At 36.9% G+C, this 20,632-nt stretch overlaps 1 protein-coding gene and 1 pseudogene across 1 annotated transcript in view; one reads left to right on the top strand and one right to left on the bottom strand.

The window, feature by feature from the left end:
• Nucleotides 1-18,109, top strand: part of TRHR (thyrotropin releasing hormone receptor) — a 37,720-nt gene extending 19,611 nt beyond the window's left edge. The window contains exon 2 of the mRNA XM_006916609.2: nucleotides 17,580-18,109. Coding sequence (XP_006916671.1) covers nucleotides 17,580-17,987 — 408 coding nt within the window. The 3' untranslated portion in view covers nucleotides 17,988-18,109. The remainder of the gene's footprint in view (nucleotides 1-17,579) is intronic.
• Nucleotides 1,418-1,536, bottom strand: LOC112483705 (annotated as a pseudogene).
• Nucleotides 18,110-20,632: the final 2,523 nt, after the last annotated feature.

Raw genomic sequence — 20,632 nt, 5'->3', positions numbered from 1 at the left:
AGGGATGGGAGGGATCAGGAAATAAATACACATCATATGTAAACAAATACACAGATCAGATTTTGACATATCAGTTTTGTGATATATCAGATTTGGAGAAAAATTAAGCAGATAAAAAAGATATGAAATGCTGAAATAGAAGGAGTATATTTTTAAACAGGGTAGTTAGAGATACCAAATAAATAGCCCATTTTCAGAGTGCAGTGCTATTCAGATTCTATATGCAAGGCTCTACCAAATGTCATTTATAAATCAATGTCCAAAACAACAAAGTTTTCCCCACTAATGAAATGTTAGAATACCAAGCTGGCCTACATAAGTCATTTGGCTATTACACACAGGAAGTACATGAAACATTAGCGATACTGTTCAATTATATTTTATAAACTTTTGTAACACTTATTCTAAAAGAAAATGCATTCTGCATTCTAATTTAGAACAAAAACATTTCCCAATGGCAAGAATGGGAACTCTGAGAGGCTGAGAGAGGTCTGTGGAGAATGTTTCTGTACCCAAATATGGTGTTAGCTCTCTTTGTTTTTATAAGAGAAAGCACGACAACCTCTATCCGTTCTCACTTGGAGAATAAGAAACTGTTGTCCTTTTAGAGACAGATAGACAAGAGACTTTCATCTTTTCCGTGGTAGGCAGAGTGGTTAAAGCACAGATTGGGGCAAACTGTCTGGATCAAATTTCACATTTACCACTTGTAAGTGGGATATGTTTCCTCACTTGTAAAATGGAGGTGATGATAGCACCTCCTTGTGATGTCACTGTTGGGATTAAATGAACTAATATGGAAATAAAGCACAAAGAACAGGGGTTAATGCACAGTAAGTAATGAGTGTTTTCTATTAATAGTTTCAAAAATAAGCTTTTGCTTTTCTAGTATTTACTATGTTCCAAGTACTAAGATAAGAACTTGCTATATATCATCTCTTTTCTCCACAACAACCCTGAGAGAGAGGGGAGATTTCATTCACCATTTTTACTGAAGAGAAATCTGAGACTCAGAGATAGTAACTGGCCCAGAGTCTAACAACTGGTAAGTGTGGAGCCAGGATCCCAGCAGACACAGAGTGACTGCTGTCAAAGTGGAGTCTTGGCATTGACACATTAGTAGAGTCTCCTATAAAACCCCAGAGCCTGCCCTGCTCTGGGCCGGGAGGGCCAACCACCATCAACCAAAAATGCACTGTCTCGCCGGGTCCCGGGCTGTTGTCTGTATCACGCCTGATTTAACCTCCCATGAAAGTGTATATTTTCTGGAAAAGTAGCTCCCAGGATTACTAAGAGTACAGCATTACCACTATGTTTTTATTTTATTTTTTTATTTTTAGGCAAGACAACCCTTGGTTGACTTCACAGATTGCAAGGACCTTGTCAGTTTACGATCCCTTATTTTTTATTTTTTTTATGCCTATAGCACCTGGTCTTCCTAGGTTGTCTCCTATCCACCTACTAACCAGGCCAGACCCTGCTTAGCTTCCGAGATCAGATGTGATCAGGCTTGTTTAGGGTGGCATAGCCGTAGACTACCACTATGTTTTTTAGGTGATATTTTTTAGAGTGGTAATGCTAACTGTGATTCTGTCATAAGAGGAACCAAAGTTTAAATCAAAACTTCGGTTCACAAGCTGGGAGTCAGCACTATTTGGTCCATATTTCTCATAGGCTCTATTGATAATTAAATGAATAACTTGAAAAAATTAGCCATAAATCGCAATAGTGGTCTGAAATACATTATATGTCATTTGTCATTTTTATTAGAAGTGTTCGGCTTCTCCATTGGTTGGCAAACTATGGCCATGAGCCAAATCTATCTCTACTGCTTGTTTTTCTAAATGAAATTTTAATGGAACACAGCCAAGCCCATTCGTCTATGTGTTGTCTACGGCTGCTTTCACATTATAGTGGCAGAGTTGAGTGTTGTGGCCAAGACTGTGTGGTTCATAAAAGCTAAAATATTTACTCTCTGACCCTTTACCATTAAAGTCTGCTGAATTACTTAAAAGTTTATTTGTGAAAATAATATATACTTAGTACAGGCACTGGTACATGAAAGGTGCTCAAGAAATAAATGATAAATATACATTAAATAAATGTTTGGATTCCACAAAGTTACTAAAAACAGGAAAGTTCATACTTATCACAGGCAACCTAAATTAGCATCTAGTATACCCCTTCCCTTCATCTTGACTCTGTAGTCCCCAGAGCAAATGCTTTGCCTATTAAACAGGAGAATCCTTGATTTCAATGGGCTCTAAAAATACAAATTTAAAATACACAGTGACATCTAGAGAGAAAGTTTCCTATAGCTTCATGAGTGACAGAGAAGCCACAGATGATTAAATATGAAAGGAGACAGATAAGACAGAACGAGAATGCCCATCAAAGTGAGATTCGTATATTTTGGAGGCAAATCCCACCTGACTTTGGTATATAATAACACAATGTCAACCAATATCCAGTAATAGGAAATGAACTCAGCATAAATCATACTGAGTTAGCATATCCTTAGCTCTTTATGTTTCCTGGATTCTTCATAACAACATATCCAACAGTTCTTTCTTGCTATAGAATAACAGACTAAATAATAACAGAATAATAACAGAATAAAGTTTCCCAGAAAATTTTCTTCATCCATAATTCCAGTCTGAATTATCATTCCCTTTTTGAGACTGAATCTTTACACATTGATTTGATTTTTAACTTCAAGCATTTTTTGATGCCAAATTTAGTTTCAGTGGTCAGTGAAAAAAAATTCAATACTCATTATTCCTGCCATCAAGATCCTACATGTGAGAAAAGAAATCAGACCCCAAATAATGACATTTGTATTAGGACTGGAAGTACCAAACACTAGCATTAGTGACTTTTCCTTCCATCCTTCTATCCTTCCTTCCTTCCTTCCTTCCTTCCTTCCTTCCTTCTTTTCCTTCCCCTCAGCCATTCTTGTCCCAAACTCTTCACCCTTCCTTCCTTCCTTCTTTCCTTCCTTCCTTCCTTCCTTATTCCTTCTTTTCTTGAATATGTATTGCACTTACCAAGTGCCAGACCTTCGCGTTGGTCCTTGAAGGTAGAGTATGGCAGGGACTCTTAAGGAATCATCATTCGAGGGAAGAAAAAGGGATAATAAACACATGAAGCAACAATGTCCTTTTAGTATGTGACTTAATACAGATGAATAAACAGGAAGATATGAAAGAACATAACTCAGGGAAGGGTTAGTATCCACCACTCTCTTTAGAAATAGTAACTTATCTGGGTCTCTTTCTCTTCACCAATAAAATGAAGAGAATACCTACTTCATAAATACTATAAAGATATAATAGTGCAATAGAGTCTCTGGTGCAATGTTTAAGATGTTCAATAAAGTATTGTTATTTTTGTTATTGTCAAGGCTTCTTTATCTTTTGGTTAAATCCTCCATGTTTTCCAAAAGAGGAGAAATCTCATACTCTAAATGTAGAATTAGCTATTGTTTATTGAAGATCACACTCTATGCCAGTGCTTTACATAAATTACCTCATTTATTCTTACTCCTACTTCACAGATGAATATATGGAGGCTTAGAAGGTGAGGTATCTTGCCCAGTGGCTTATAGCTAGTAAGAGGCAGAACTCGAATTAAAATCTAGCTATGTGCAGTTCTACAGCCTATTCCCTCAACCACTGTACAAAGCAACTTGGACAATATTATCAATATGAAACCCTGATGACTTAACAATGGGTGCTGAAAGCTTAGTCCTCATAGCATAGGACTAGCATGTCACGGTTTGCTTCATATGTCTTGTAGAATCAAATGTGCTTCTGGTCAAAAAGGAAAAAGCAGATAAATGCAAAGAAGCTTCATTCAATTCATTAGGTTAACATAGAGTGATAAAGCTAACATCCCTTACCAAGGATGCAGATTTCAAGAATGAAAAATATAACAACCCTTTGTTTTAGAAAGGTATCGTATATATTACAACATGTTTTCACATCCTTGCAGTTACTCTTCAAACGTATTTTCAAATATTGACTGTAGACACCAAGGCTCAGAAAGCTTTGAGTGGTAATGAATGGTAAAGCTGAAATTTCAGACCAAATCTTCTGATTTTGAGACCTATGTTTAGCAGGTTGGAAAGGTAAAGTCAGTGGAAATTGCTGACTTTATAGGTTGCTGAAGGAAAGGAACATACCATTGCTCTTTTGGCTGTCTCTGTGAGTTCTCTCAGGACAGCTAGAAAATTAGCTCTGTAACTCCAGACAGGCCCAAGAATGGTACAGGCGGTCTCCCCTGGGAGAGACGAAGATAGAGAAGAAGTTGGCTGCCTCCCAGGTGTGCTCAGCCCCACAATAAGGAACTTTGTCCAAGACTTTTAGAAGCAAGACAATTAAATGCCCCCTAAAACCCTGGCAGCCCTGAGAGCTTTAATTCTATTTAGAGATCACCTCCCTTCCCCTTCATCATTCATTTTTTACATTTTTTAATATTCTCATTGATTTTCCATTCTCTGCTGCGTACACAGCTGAGGGGTCACTTCTCTGTATCACGGTCTATAACATCACCTTTATCAGGCTGTGTGGCCGGAGGAGCACAGGGGAGAGATGAGAGTGGATATTTCTCTCTCAGAAAGGATCGATCTCTTCATAGAAGTGTCACAGCTAGCAACAGGGTTCCCAGCTCAAAGCCAGCCAAGAAGCCTCATTCAGAATTTCCAAGGTCTGGTTCCAATGAGAAAAATAACCAGGAGAAGTAAACATACCCTACAGATCAAAGGTAAAATAAATAAATTTTTTAAAAAGCAGATGTATAAGGGCAGCCTTTTCCACATGCTCAGCCATTCGCCAATATTTATCTAGAAGAGAGAGCATTTGAAAAAGGCTAAACAGCCCATGTGACCCACGGCAGATGAACTGTAGCATTCTTCCACGCTGGCTCATGAAAGAATTCAGAATGGCATTTTATTTTCTAAATTGAGATGTTATTATAATTTTGAATCCCAATTCTGCCAGCTGAGTTTTCTCCTCTCCAGCATGTTTCCAAATATCCGCTTCCTGTGAAGAAGAAAATATCCAGGCAACAGGAGGGAAGCCAGCCTTTCATCACACACAATCATCAGACTCTATAATCAATAGACACCTCCACGCTACAATAGTTGCTAGTGTTGTGGAAAGTTCTTCATCCAATCCTCAAGTCTCGCTATAAATGTTACCTAGCACACAGCTGTTTTTCACTCTGAGTAGAAGAACCTTGAAATCAGAAACATTCAAGAAACATATTCCATCAGGACATGATATCACAGTGTGAATAAAAATATCTTTGTTAGCGGCTGAGGCAGCTACCCTTGGGCAGAAATATGAAACAGTTGTTCGTTCTCCCCGCTCCACGCTCACGTGCAACCTTCACCAATTCCAACCTTTAAATCCAAGTTTTATTTTTTGATATGAAAACTCCAGGGAAAATTTTTCTTCCCCAGCTTCAGGTTATTATAGTAAAGAGAAAAAGGGGATTTTGGAGTCAAATATACATATTCTTAAAGTGTGGCTTTTGTTCATTAGCATATGGCTTTTCTCAGCATCAGTCTTATTCTTTATGAAATGCAGATAAAGTGGGACTATTGTGAAGAAAATACAAGCACAGCGCCAGCTACATAATAGGCATTTCATATATCTTATTGTTCTCCCTCTCTTTTATCTGCTAGTTCCTACTGCCAGACTGGAATACCTTCCATTTTCATCTCGTTTTCCTTGTTCTAAATAGAAAGATGTTAAGAAATACTGCACAGTCCACATCTAACACAGACTCTCAGAGATTCTCAGAAAGTGAGGCTTACAACCACTCAGGGTCTCTCTTCCTCTGAGAGATTTTCCTATAATTGAGCCCTGAAATCTAGTTCAATGCTCCATCACTTTTTTTCCACCCTTCATGTGTTGGCGCCTCACTCTAACTTTGCTCTTAAAAGAAAGCACAGGCATGGAAGGCTCATATTGCATCAGATTTGGGTTCAGAACTCTGCCCAATTTCCTCAAGAAGAGCCCTCATGCTTAGTATTTGGTGATGCTTAGTAATTTTACTAGAGAACTGGAGGTGTCCCAGAGAAAGGATCTGTCATGTTATGCACAGAAGTATGCCATCCTGTACCTCCAGCTCTCATCCATGCACTTGCATCTTACCAACAGCAGTGCCAACTCATGACCCTGTCACACGCCGCCCCCCTGGAATACAGAGTCCAGTTTCCTGTCCCAACAAATGTCTCACTCAGGAAAAAGCTCAGCTTGACAAGTCTACTTTTGTCAGCACCCCTGGAATTGTAGAAAAAAATTTTTTTTCAATTTCACTAGCTACACCACACTCACAAATTCACACTTAAAAAATCTTGTATCACCATTTTCTCTTTTAATCATTACTTCTTCCACAAGCATCACCAAATACAACCAAAGTGTTTCTCCTGTGAATCTCTGCTAATATTTTCATGGACATTTTTAATCAGAGCAGAGCCCAGAAAATTCTTCGTAATTCTTGTCAGAGTGGCTATTCTGAATGGGCTACTTAACTACTGTACTTAACAGGTAGAGTTAAGAAATTATGCATTAGCATCTTGGCAAGAAATCCCTAAGTAATCTACAAGCAGGATGTGACCATCCATGCCATCCCCACCATGAATCGCCACTCAGATTTTACTCACATATATTATATTTTAACTGACTTTTGAGTTAATTCCAAGCCCTTTTCAGGCCCCATCATTCAATTTTTAAGCCCCACCAATGATCTCACTCCATGATATGAAGCACCAACATTGATTGTAACTGTCTTTTAAAAATTGATGTCTAGACACTAAGTCAAAACAGAACAGAAAGATCTACAAGAGGAAAATCCCAGAGGCCCCAGTCAGTGTAGAAGCTTGGCTAAATTCAGATTTATGTCATTGTCTAGTCAAATTTATCCTTCATTTGGCTCAATTGATGTAACGAAATGCAAAGGGTCATTGATCACTTTGCTGAATGCCATCTGAGAGCAAAATATTCCCAGTAACAGAACACTTTGTTTAAATGCAGCATTGCAGAACATGGATGGGCTCCAAACGCAGAACGTATTGTTACCTTTAAAGTTGGCATCAGAACAGCACAGAGAACTGTTTAGAAAACATTTCCAGAAGAAAGTTCACTTCTGAAAAATGGGACTATTCCTGTTGGAGTATAAGAGCTAGAGCATTTTGCTAATTTAAAGAGCCCTAAATCTACACATATCTCTACAATTACAAAGGCATAATTGCAGAAAAATAAATATTTACTTAACACTTGTGAAAAATAAATATTTACTTAATAATAATTCAACTGTGCCTTGAGCACTTATTATATGGCAGGCATATGTACTAAGGGTTTCTCCTGATCTTCTATGCAACAGAGATTCAATAAAAGCTTGTGATTTACTTGGTTCGTGAAGCCAAAAATAGAGCTTTGATATTATAGAATGAGAGAATGGGATCCAAAATTAATAAAGAGCCTACCCACAAATTAAATTTACTTCCTGGTGTTCTTAAAGATCATTGATTACAAAAGTTGCAAATATAATTTACTGTTGTGTTTGTCACATTCTATTTATATGGCTTGGCCTTTTTAGTACTAAGAAAGATTTTTCACTATTTAAAATTGCCCTGAAACTTAGATATTCTACTACTAAAAGACAGTCAAATGTTTGAATGGGCTCTGGTAACTTTCATTAAATATTTTTTGTCTGACCTTTTAAAAATTCTATAGATTGTCTTTAAATTGACAGTACTCCTTAAAAAGGATTTCAGTATCTGGTTTCTTCTCAAAGTGATGCTCCTATACCTTTCTATAACTCCATTTCTTCAACGATATTTTGGTTACAATGAACTTTAAAAGAGAAAATAGTAGTAGGTCAGGAAGCCAGGGTCCTGGGTCTAGAGGTACACCATGTTCTTAGCTAGCTATAGGAAGTTAAAATGAATTCTAGTAATTTCTTCAGCACTTCAGGAAACTCCATCACCTTTGTGAATGAAGCAATTAAGATGCTTCCTAGAGATCGCTGTGATTAAGAACTGAATCTATTCGCATGGTAAATCAGCACCTGAGGGATACATCACCTCAGGTTTTATAATCCCCAAATAACAAAAACTAATGATGTGAAAATTATCACAAACATGTCTGAATATTATGTTACCATTAGTAACATATAAGTTAGATTTTCTGAGAATGTTAGAACTAGAGAATATCTTGAAAGAATCTAGATTGTACATCTACTGATTCTGGAAAATAAGGTTCAGACATAAGACCATGTGGCCCCCCAGTGTCCTCAGAGTGAAAGATGGATTGTGAAACCAAGACATTGGATGCCAATTCCAGCTCTTTCTTCTATATCCACCGCATTTACCGCTCACTAACAGAAAGACTATGCCACGGACTTTAGCTCCCCAGGGAGAATGTCTAGCGAGACTTAGGACCACGCACAAATTTTTTTCTGAATTATACAAAGAATCAAAAAAAAATCAGAATTTTTTTTCTGAATCAGTATAAGAATCCCAACTACATCTCCCAGAGAACTCAGTGTTAATTAACTCCCTATGACTTCCCCGTCAGACTAACAAACTAATCTCTGATAATTAATAAAAATGTCCTCAAATCCTATATACTCAGATCCTCATAAGTGGCATGCTATTAATTGGACTATGATCAAAAAAAAAAAAAGAAAAAGGTTTCCATTTAATTTCTTTATTCTGTTTTATCATTTCACACTTTTAATTTTCTTGTTTGTTTGTTCCCTAGGAATTAGGTTGGTGTGAAGGATTCCTGTCTGCCTTGTTATGACAACTTTCTTTGCCCTAATCAGTACTTCCTAAATATAGTACTCCAATTTGGGGCAAAAAAACAAAAACAAAAAAAAACAAAAACATATAATTCCAAAGCTACCAATGTTTCCTGCCAACAATATTATTTTTTCCAAACATTTTATAAACATCATTTATAGCAACTGGAGGTCTTCAACTCAATACATATGTTGATTTTTGTAATGATCTAGAAAGCAACCTAGACCTAGAGTCAAAAGACCTTAGTTCAAGGGGGTCAATTATACGGGATAGAAGGAAATTTAACTTTGGGTGGTGAAGACACGGTGCTAGGGAGTGTTATTATGGGTGGAGCATTATATCTTTTCCATAATGATTTAGATGTCTTTTGCCATTATCGTGGTTTGTTAGAAAAATAAATAAATAAATAAATAAATAATGAAAGGTGTATTCAGCTGCCAAAAAAAAAAAATTGGCTATTAGCTTGCCGTAATAACTCGTATTTAACAAAAATGATTCTACGTCAGGCCCTGTACATGACAATTTATTTAAGTGCTATTATGGAGGTCATATAACAATCCTGTGAAGTGGGATTATTATCTCCATTTGACAGAAGACAAAATAGTCTCAGAGAGGTTATGGAGCTTGTTAAAGGTCACATGACTTAAAAATGACAGAGTTGGGATTTGAAACCAGGTCTGACTTACACATTCAGGTTACTCTTTCAATACCTCATACAAACCAAGCCCTTGAGGAGTGCAGAACTGGAAATGCCATGATTGTGATGTAGGCAGCCTGTCAATAAATATGTTCTAATACATATTGTGTGAAGCCCAGACACCCTGTATATTGGTGAGTGGGATGAAGAAGCTTAAAAACTATATTTTTGGACAGTGAATAAGAAAAAGTATTGTAAAGGAAGCCAAGATATTGGCAGCAGAGATGATGGTTTGTGAGGGATGCAAATTGGATGTCAATAAACACCCTGATTGAGACCAAGAATAAAATTAACACTCAAAGCAAGAGCAAAAAAATATATGTATGCTAAATGCCACAGGGGAGTTATCTCATACTCCTCAGCTTGTCATTTTATATCTGCCAATACTTTTTTTTAAGTCCTTGACATTGCAGCCAAAGTAGAAAATAAATACACGTTGCACCTAAAAAAAAGATTTTAGTTCAATAACTAGCTTTGCTACTTATATGTGAGCTGTGTGACCTTTTAGCTCTGCCTCCCTGAGCTCAGTTTTCATTTCCTCATCAGTCGGGTGGGAATAATAACATCTGTCCTACAGGTCTCACAGGGAGAGCAACACAAAAAGGTTTAATTACAATAAAAGTGCTTTGTTAATTCCAAGAAGTTAAACAATTAACTGCTCTCAGGACACCATTCAGGATTCAGGGTATTGACAAGAAAGGTGGCATTTTCTCTGGTGTTATCATGATCTCTTAGATCAAGTGTGGCTAAAGAAAAAGGGACAGAGGTCGAAAAAGTAATTTTGTGTATACACTTGAGAAGAGGCCAACCAAGCCTCTTTTGCCCTGGACGCTATTCCCTCTTCAAGAGAGTAGTTCCATTAATTATCACCTTTCCCTCTCTCCTGGATCATAATTTTTTTTCCTCTCTATGAGACTGTTCCCTGTTAAGACAAAGATGCTGTAATATCTTCCATCGTTAAAAAAGGGAATTGTCTCTCCATGCCCCTCTGGTGACCCCTCTATTTCTCTAATCCCTTTTCCAGCAAAACTCTTAAAAGAAATGCTTGTAATCACTATCTACTTCTCTTATTTTCTCTTGAACCCGCTCCAAACTGGCTTGTCTGATAAATGAAATTTTTTATTAGTATAAATAAAATAATAATTTTCTCCAAAAAATACCCATTTCCTTTTACTCTTTTTTCCTGTTTAGTAGTTTTTCTCCAATTTTTGAGAGAAGCCTAAGAATACACCCCAACTATTTTAGTTTAATCTTTACTCCATATCTTTCTTGAGTCCTGATACATTTGTAAAATCGCTTATATTTTTTATTAGGTATTATAGTAATAATTATCTCTCAGAATTATTTTAAAGATTAAATGTTTAATATTCATGAATACTTTATTGCTTAAAAAGCAATATACGACCCAGTGATTCCATTCCTAGGTACATGTCAAAGAAAAATAAAGACATCCACAAAAATTCTGTACAAAAATGTTCATAGCAGTACTATTCAATATAGGCAAAAAGTAGAAACCACCCAATAAATGGATAAATATAATGTGGTATATACATATGACAGAATATTATTTGGCAATAAAAAGAAATGAAGTACTGATACATGCCACAACATGGATGAACCTTAAAAACATCATGCTACGTGAATGAAGCTAGGCATACACAAAAGACTACATGACTCCATTTATATGAAATGTTTGCAACAGGCAAATCTATGGAGACATAAAGTATATTAGAGGTCGCCTAGGGCTGGGGAAAACAGAGGTGGAGAAATGGAGAGTAACTGCTAATGGATATGGGTTTCTATGTGGGGTGAGAAAATGTTCTAAAATTAGATAATAGTGAGCGTTGTACAACCCTGTAAATATACTAAAAATTCTTAAATTGTACATTTTAAGTGAGTTAATTTAATTATATGTAAACTGTGTCTCGATAAAACAATATACAAGGTTAATACCATCGGTCATAAGTCAAGCTGAGAGCATGCACCCTTGATACGATGCATTGAGAATGGCACTTCACCTCTGTGGTTTTCCTCCCCCAAATCCATAACTTTTTTCTAACCATAAAAAACATCAACCACAGTGAAACTGGGGGATATTCTATAAAGTCTAACCAGGTTTCCTCAAATCTATCAAGGTCATCAAAAATAAAGGAAGTTAGAGAAATTGTCACAACTCAAAGAAACTAAGATGTGATGACTAAATATAATTTGATATCCACAAGAGCATCTTGGAATAGAAAAGGACACTAGGGAAAAACTAATAAAACCTGAATAAAGTGTGGCATTAACTTCATGTAAAAATTATCAGAATTGGTTTATTAATTGTGACAAATACATTAATGTAAAGTATTAATAGTAGGAGGACTTTATGAAATATTAGGGTAAGTTATATGGAAATTATATTATCTTTGCAACTTTTCTATAAATGTGACACTTTAAAAAAGCAATATACAAATGTTAGTTAACAGTTTTAGAACTTGGAGTAAAAGTCACAGTACTAGTAAAGGCGACAGTAGTTAGTAATACGAGGTCCTCGGCAGGTTAGAAAGAAGACCCTAGTTAGCCTCTGGTGTCTCATACGTAGCACACATATGCAGAACTGAGCTGGTCCCCACTCAGGGAACCATAATCTCAACTTTAACAATCAGATGGAAATCTAGAGCAACAAACGAAGAAGACGAACAGAGACTCATGGACACAAACAACATTTTAATGGTTACCAGAGGGAAGGGGGGTGCTGGGAAGGTAGAAAAAGGCAAAGGGAGTCAAATAAATGGTGACAGAAGGAAATTTAACTTTGGGCAGTGGACACACAATGTGATATTCATATGATGTATTATTAAATTGTAAACTTGAAACCTACATAATTTTATTAACCAATGTCACCCCAATAAATTTAATTAAAAAAATTAAAAAGGAAGAAAAATCCCTAAATAGGTCCTTTATATAGAAGTTTTATAAAGATGACAAAAGGATGAGTTATGAAGGACTGAATCCAAACTCTTATGACAACTGTATGCCAATATTCCACATAATTAAGTGAGGACTAAAATATATACAGTAATGCCTGATTTCAAAGTTTCAAGCTGATTTTCACAAAAAAAGATAACCTTTCACCAGGGTAGCCAAGGACAGAGGCCTGTCCAGCTCTTAGACCTTCCTGTTCCCAGTCCACTCTTCTCCTTAACCATCTCTGCTGGCAATCTCTCTCTTTAAACACTGTATTTAAATCAACTGATTTTTATAGCCTCCTTTCCTTGCCTCCAATATACAAAACCGGCTTCTACTTATGTTGACTAAAATGACTCCGTGGAGCTGACATTTTCAGAAAACACTGCCCTGCGGTTCTATCTCCTTCGGCAACTGCATCTCTCCTTCTGCTCTAACAATGGAAGGCCAAGTACCGTGCGGAGTGTGACATTCCCTCATCATATAAAGATGATGGCTTTGGTAATAGTTTCCACAAGCTTCTGAAAGAGAGAGAGAGAGCTCCACTTCTTTACCTGGTCTGCAGCTGGAACTTGTGTATTAAATTACTTCTAGTCCTTGTGATATGACCTGCTACTTCATGCCTCCTGATCATCACACACACCACATCGCTGCAGGACCTCTCTTCCTGCCTCTTTTTACCTTCAGATTTTGGCTTAGATGTTACCGAAATCAGAGAGCCCTCGTTATCCACCCCTCAACCCCAAGTCCAGATCAGGTGCTCTCATAGAACCCCAAATTTCCTCTGTCTCAGCATTTATCACATTGTATTTTAACTGCCCATCAGATTATAAGGTACACAAAACCATTTGCAATGGCTCCCTGGATCACTATCAAACCCTGAAGGGCCAAGACACTGATGGGTACACAGTAGGGGCACAAATGGATCTCGTAGTATAAATGCATAAACTCCTTTTCAGTCAGAAATATATCGTAAGCTCATTTTCCTTTCATGATTGTATCATGTTGTTACTCAAGGACACTTATGTCCTGGGGGCAGAGGCTTCTGTAAAGAAGCCGGTCCTTTGTATCATTGCCTATTCTATGCATTGCCCAGCAAAATGGAAATGCTTAAAAACAATGGCCCAAAGATATTTTCAAATGTGCATTTTTGCCAGTTTATTTGGGATAAAGAATAACAACAGAAACAAAATGTTAGCAACCACCGTGAAATTAATTGGGTATGAAAGACAATCTCCAGGACATTTTCTTTCTGGATCTTTGCTCCCTTATTGAGTAAGAGCTGTTAAAATCCAAGCTATGGCTACACTAGAAACTTGTGAACATTCCAGAAAGTGATTAAATTCAATCATAGATATTTGAAATTAACTAAAAATAATTATGAGTGGGGTTAAATGTATTCTCCATCATTCCCCTGGAGACATATTTTCCTCTGGGTCAATCTTAGAAAATCATTACACATTTCATTTCACACCTCCTTAAATTTTTAAAAATATATTTCAAACAAAAAGCTGAAATGTATTAAGGATTCATTTTACAAATTAACCAATCTACATTTATAAGAAATTTTTAATATGAAAAAATAAAATATTTGCAGAAAGTCTCTAATATTATGTTGGAATACTAAAACCAGAAAAAAGGTCATGGTTACATATTTTGAAATAATTCTTTCTATGCCTAAATGTATTCAACATTTATTGAGTGCTATCTTGTGTCTCATACTGTATTAATGATCTGAAGGATAGAGAAATGAATAAATTTAGCCCTGACCCAAAGAAACTCACTGTCTATTGGAGAAATGGATAAATATAGCTCTTTGCAATAAAATGTTTGGGAGTGATGTTGTAGTATGCATGGGAAGGTTAGTATCTCTACCATGAAACAGGCTGTTTTTCTTTGAGACAACAAAAGTTGCTCCTTCACTGACATTAAGTAAAAAGAGATAGGTAGATAATAAATGTGGATTCAGTATTTCATCTGACAATTATAGAGAAAAATATAAAGATAGATGAACTTCAACCTTTAAGTTCAGAAATTTAGCAGCAATAACTGTGTTGGATTTATACTTAGAAATTAAATGTTTTGGCAGCTGTGATGGGGATAACACAGTAGAAATCTCATCATTGAAATGCAAAAGAATTTCATAGAGAGAGCAAACTATAAAGAAAAGAGGATGGGCTTTGGCTTAGGTAGACTTAGCTGAATTACTACTTTGTCACTTACTACCCATGTGTCTTTAGACAAATCACGTACACTCTCTAAACCCTAATTTCTTCATATGCAAAATAGAGTTAATACTAACTTATGCATAGAGTGATTATAAGCATGATGGCAGCAGTCTAACTGTAAATGAAGCCAGGGATCCCAACATAGGATGCTTAGTCCTTGGCAAGGAATGGGAGGATGTTGGCAAATGTGAGGCAGTGAGCCGATGTCAGAGAACCTGGAGTACTAGGCAGGGAACAAAGGCAGGGGTGTGAGTGATGATGAAGACCATAAAGAATAACTACTGTAGCTCCTTCCAAACCTCAGAATATTTACCCTTGAATTAAGCTTTTGATTTCCTAGGATCAATTTTTTACTTACTCATAATTTTAAGTCCACTTAGGAAAAATCAGGCTTCAATTAACCTCTTGACTGGGTAGGTCCTCCCCATTGCTAAAAGAAATCAGAACTCCTAAAATGCTTAACCTGGTATTACATAAAGCAATGTGAAAATCACACCTTCCCCCTGAACAACTTTCTCAGTCTCCCAGTGAGCAAACTATGAAATGTAACTACGCTATTCGCACTGAATCAGAAAAGAAGCTCAGGGGACAGTGAGTGAGATAGTACAGGAGGGCAAGGGGAGCTTCCAGGAAGTGATGAAACAGCCTTGGAAGCAGAGGGAACACAGTAACTTGAGAGTAGATGGATAGCTCATGGGTGTCCTTTAAGGAAGTAGTAGGAGTCCTTAAAATGAGACGGTGGTGGTTCAAAACGTGATAAAAGCAACGTGTGACCATAGATGACAAGTCTAACAGCAACTGATATTTGGAGAGCCTAGAAAGGTGGCAATTACTATAGACCCAGGGCAAATAACAGCAAGAGAGTAAGTAGCATTATCCTCACAATTCAGAACTCATGGGGAACTCCTAGGTGGGGTGGAAGTGATATGGTTAAGGGTAAGACGGAGCCCCAGGATCAGAAGACTAGGAGTGCTAGGGAAAAAGGGAGGTATGTCACACAGGAGACCAAGATGGATTCTACTACCAGGACTAAGCACAAGGTTGGGAGCTGAACATATAGTAGATACTAATGACAGAGTAGGCGTCTAGATGTGGGATCTTTATTTCCACACTAAAGATGTTTTAAAGCCCTCTCTAAAAACAGGATCCCCCTCGATGTTGCAGCAAAATAGAGGCTGCTGGTGGGGAGGGGACTTCAGTGAAACAGCTGGAAGGTTAAGAGGGATGAAGGAGGAAGAAATAGTTCCTTCTTGGGTAGTTTTTAAGTTCAGAACATCTAGAAAGTACAGGCTGAGGAAGTTAAAATTTCTCAAACTCTGTGAGAGATTAAAGATAACTGAAAATGTATTTTAAAATGTGTACAGTGTTGCTCTTGAAGAAAAGCAGTTATTATCTCTCCCACCCAAAGATAATCACTGTGACAATTTTAATAGCTCTACCTATAGTTGAAATACTATGGGCTGTCTCTTTATATTGTCATTAGTCAAAGAGAATTTCTATTGCATTTTAAAAATTCAAAGCTCTTACCATGTTCATTATTTTATTTTTTCAATGTCTCTATGAAGTAAATGAAACAATATGATCAGACGTATTTCCAGATGTAGAAATAGAAGTACAGATGAGTCACTGTTAGTAAGGTCTTAAAACTACTTATAAAGTGAAAGCCAGATGATTTCACACTGAAGCCAGGCCAATCCTTGGCCTTTCACTGAACACAGAGGTGAGTGAGAGAAGAATCTGCTAAATTATGCCCTTCCATAATCTTGTTCCTGGGTAATCTTGAGTATTAAACCTCATCCTACCTTTTGTCTTATCTCCTGTGCATTGCTTGCATTTAGGATTATGTTAAATTCTAGAGTTTGTTTTCTCTGGCTTCCACCTCCCTTTGCCCTGAAGGAAAGCTGTGCAGCAGGAAGGGCAAAAGCTTTGAATTCCACTGACTTGGATTCCAATCCTGTCTCTAAGACTCTACAACTCACGCCAAAGCACTTAGGCGCATCTGTACCTCCATCTTCTAATTTGAATAATGGAGGACGTAATACTTATTTTGGAGGATTTGAAGCTTTTTAAGTGTGATAACATATGTAAAGCACATAGTATATTGTCTGGCACATAGACATTCCATCACTGTTGGCTTTTTACTTAAGATACTTTATCCTTTCAAACTATTACGTTTGTGTTACCTCATTTGATGTGGAGGAGTAATACTGGCTCCATTTCACAGACAAGATATAGGAAAGGTTATGATCATTTCTCAGGATCACATATAAGTAAGTAAAGATGGAATCAGACCTTAGGTCACCTAATACTTGTCATAGACACTTTTGGTTCCCCGCGTCACATCATCTTAGCCAGACTCTGATTTCAGCCATAGCTACAGTAGCTGGTTCCTGTGTGCAGAGAACATGCCACTTTGGGTGTCCACTGTCTCCTGACTGTCTATCCTTTTTTCTTCCCCAAAGTTCTTTCTAAAGCCCCAGGAGTTTTCAGGCAGGAGAATCCTGGAATTGCAGGGCCATAGAGTCCCCAAGGGCATCCCTCCACAAAGGGGAGGTGTCAGCCAGCGGAAAAACGCCCCAGCCTCTCTTCCTCTGAGCAGATAACCCTGAAGTGTCCCACTTGATCTGCAGTTGCCCACAGTGGGAGTCATCTCAATAACACACACCCAGTCTGGGCTTCTCTTCCTCGATTACACTCTTCTCTATACCCTGAATCTGGCGTCGTTGGACCATCTCCCAAATAAACTGCCTCCACTTAAGTCCTTGGAAACTAAAGGTTGGGGGAGCGGAGTTGTTTTGATTTTATTTTATTTTTATTTATTTATTTTTTTTGCTTTGCTTTGTTTACATTTGTGTTTGCACTACATTTCTCTCTATTTCTCTTTCCATAGGTCACCAAGATGCTTGCAGTGGTTGTAATTCTGTTTGCTCTTTTATGGATGCCCTACCGGACTCTTGTGGTTGTCAACTCATTTCTCTCCAGCCCTTTCCAAGAAAATTGGTTCTTACTCTTTTGCAGAATTTGCATTTATCTCAACAGTGCCATCAACCCAGTGATTTACAATCTCATGTCCCAGAAATTCCGAGCAGCCTTCAGAAAACTCTGCAACTGTAAGCAGAAACCAATGGAGAAGCCCTCTAACTACAGTGTAGCTCTAAATTACAGCGTCATTAAGGAGTCAGATCATTTCAGCACAGAGCTTGATGATGTCACTGTCACTGACACTTACCTGTCTGCCACGAAAGTGTCTTTTGATGATACCTGCTTAACTTCTGAAATAACCTTTAACCAAAGTTGATTTATGAATTAGAAGAAAATGTTCTACAAAGTAAATCTGTGCAGGTATCAGCCCAAGAGAGGAAAAGGCTAATACTCATATGTGAAGACAGGCAGATAAAGTCTTTGCCAATGCTCTAACAAGTCCTGGCCCTAAATACTTTAACCCATGAGAATGATTCATATTTTCCATCTAGTATCACAAAACTAGTATCACAAAAATGGAGCCAATGGGTGGAAACTAAAATGTAGCTCTTTTTCATTTGATTTGAGAAATTCACTTTATTTTGAGGGGTTATGAAGTTTAGATAAAATCTAGACATCAGTTTACATTATTCATAGTAACTCTATCAAATGTGATTTCTCCAAATTATTATACATTTGGTAATTTTGCAACATGCAAATGTTTAAGTGTTTGCACTTAGCCCCCCAAGGGCACCCCTCCACAAAGGGGAGGTGTCAGCCAGCGGAAAAACGCCCCAGCCTCTCTTCCTCTGAGCAGATAACCCTGAAGTGTCCCACTTGATCTGCAGTTGCCCACAGTGGGAGTCATCTCAATAACACACACCCAGTCTGGGCTTCTCTTCCTCGATTACATTCTTCTCTATACCCTGAATCTGGCGTCGTTGGACCATCTCCCAAATAAACTGCCTCCACTTAAGTCCTTGGAAACTAAAGGTTGGGGGAGCGGAGTTGTTTTGATTTTATTTTATTTTTATTTTTATTTTTTGCTTTGCTTTGTTTACATTTGTGTTTGCACTACATTTCTCTCTATTTCTTTTTCCATAGGTCACCAAGATGCTTGCAGTGGTTGTAATTCTGTTTGCTCTTTTATGGATGCCCTACCGGACTCTTGTGGTTGTCAACTCATTTCTCTCCAGCCCTTTCCAAGAAAATTGGTTCTTACTCTTTTGCAGAATTTGCATTTATCTCAACAGTGCCATCAACCCAGTGATTTACAATCTCATGTCCCAGAAATTCCGAGCAGCCTTCAGAAAACTCTGCAACTGTAAGCAGAAACCAATGGAGAAGCCCTCTAACTACAGTGTAGCTCTAAATTACAGCGTCATTAAGGAGTCAGATCATTTCAGCACAGAGCTTGATGATGTCACTGTCACTGACACTTACCTGTCTGCCACGAAAGTGTCTTTTGATGATACCTGCTTAACTTCTGAAATAACCTTTAACCAAAGTTGATTTATGAATTAGAAGAAAATGTTCTACAAAGTAAATCTGTGCAGGTATCAGCCCAAGAGAGGAAAAGGCTAATACTCATATGTGAAGACAGGCAGATAAAGTCTTTGCCAATGCTCTAACAAGTCCTGGCCCTAAATACTTTAACCCATGAGAATGATTCATATTTTCCATCTAGTATCACAAAACTAGTATCACAAAAATGGAGCCAATGGGTGGAAACTAAAATGTAGCTCTTTTTCATTTGATTTGAGAAATTCACTTTATTTTGAGGGGTTATGAAGTTTAGATAAAATCTAGACATCAGTTTACATTATTCATAGTAACTCTATCAAATGTGATTTCTCCAAATTATTATACATTTGGTAATTTCGCAACATGCAAATGTTTAAGTGTTTGCACTTAGCATTTCAACAAAGTACAGTGCCATTTCATGACTATCCAAGACTATAGGGAAAAACAGAAAAACATTTTATTTTTTGAGTAAAAATGAAATTTCAGACAAATAAGTTCACTATTTTAAAACAAAAACAAGTGTCATAATGCATATAAAATTCTGAGATGACTTTTATATCTTAGAAAGTGGATGGTCATCATTTAACTTTAATGTAAAGGAAACCTCAAAATAGCCAAAATTATGAATTCTGAGAAAATGCAGATTTAATTTTTATATAAATCTAGCTCTTGTGAACTCTTTGAGCCTCCTAAATGATGGATGAGACATGAGAAATATTCAGATTAAATAACTGTGAATATACAAACTAATACACAATTAATATTTAATAATATAGCCAAAAACAAAACCAAGTATTTAAAATAAGATTTTACTTTTTTCTTTGAAACTTTTAAGAAAGAAAATCCTTTTTGAGCAAGCATTCTTGTGTATAAACTACTGAGCCATGTCAAATGAATAAATCCTTCAAACTGAATCTAGCTTAAGTTAGGAACATTCTTGAAAGCTTAAGTTGTTAGAACTATTACACTTCCAGATAAAGACTCCCCGTTGATCATTGTATATAGTCTGAGGATATTAACTTCTCTTTCTTTCCTGTCTGTTTTTTTTTTTTTTTTTTTCCCAAATGCTTGTGATTTTTTTCTTACAGAGTCTAAATCAAAGCAATGGAAAATTCTGTTGGCTTTATTTTCAATAGAGCTAAAATTGATTTCATCTCATAATCAATATCTCTTTATAGTTATGACTTAAACCTGCTATTTTATTCCAGTGATTGTTAAAGAGGTGTGAATGTGAATGTAGGATGTAGTGTCTGGTCTTACTTTAATCCCTTTCAAATTCTTTCATCAATCAGCATTTCTAAGTGTATAAATTGCAGTTGATGATGGATTGTTAATAGCTGATTTTTAATGACTGAGTCAAAAGTAATGGCTACCTTTAAGTGTCTCATATGCTAGAATTGTCCCTCTCCAGCCTGTATCCTTTTTTGTGCATTTTTTCTGGATTCTAATCACTAAAGG

The sequence above is a fragment of the Pteropus alecto genome, unplaced genomic scaffold, assembly GCF_000325575.1.
Source record: "Pteropus alecto unplaced genomic scaffold, ASM32557v1 scaffold164, whole genome shotgun sequence".
Taxonomy (NCBI): Eukaryota; Metazoa; Chordata; class Mammalia; order Chiroptera; family Pteropodidae; genus Pteropus; species Pteropus alecto.
The sequence above is the reverse complement of the archived record's forward strand: the minus strand, read 5'-3'. Positions and strand labels throughout refer to the sequence as shown.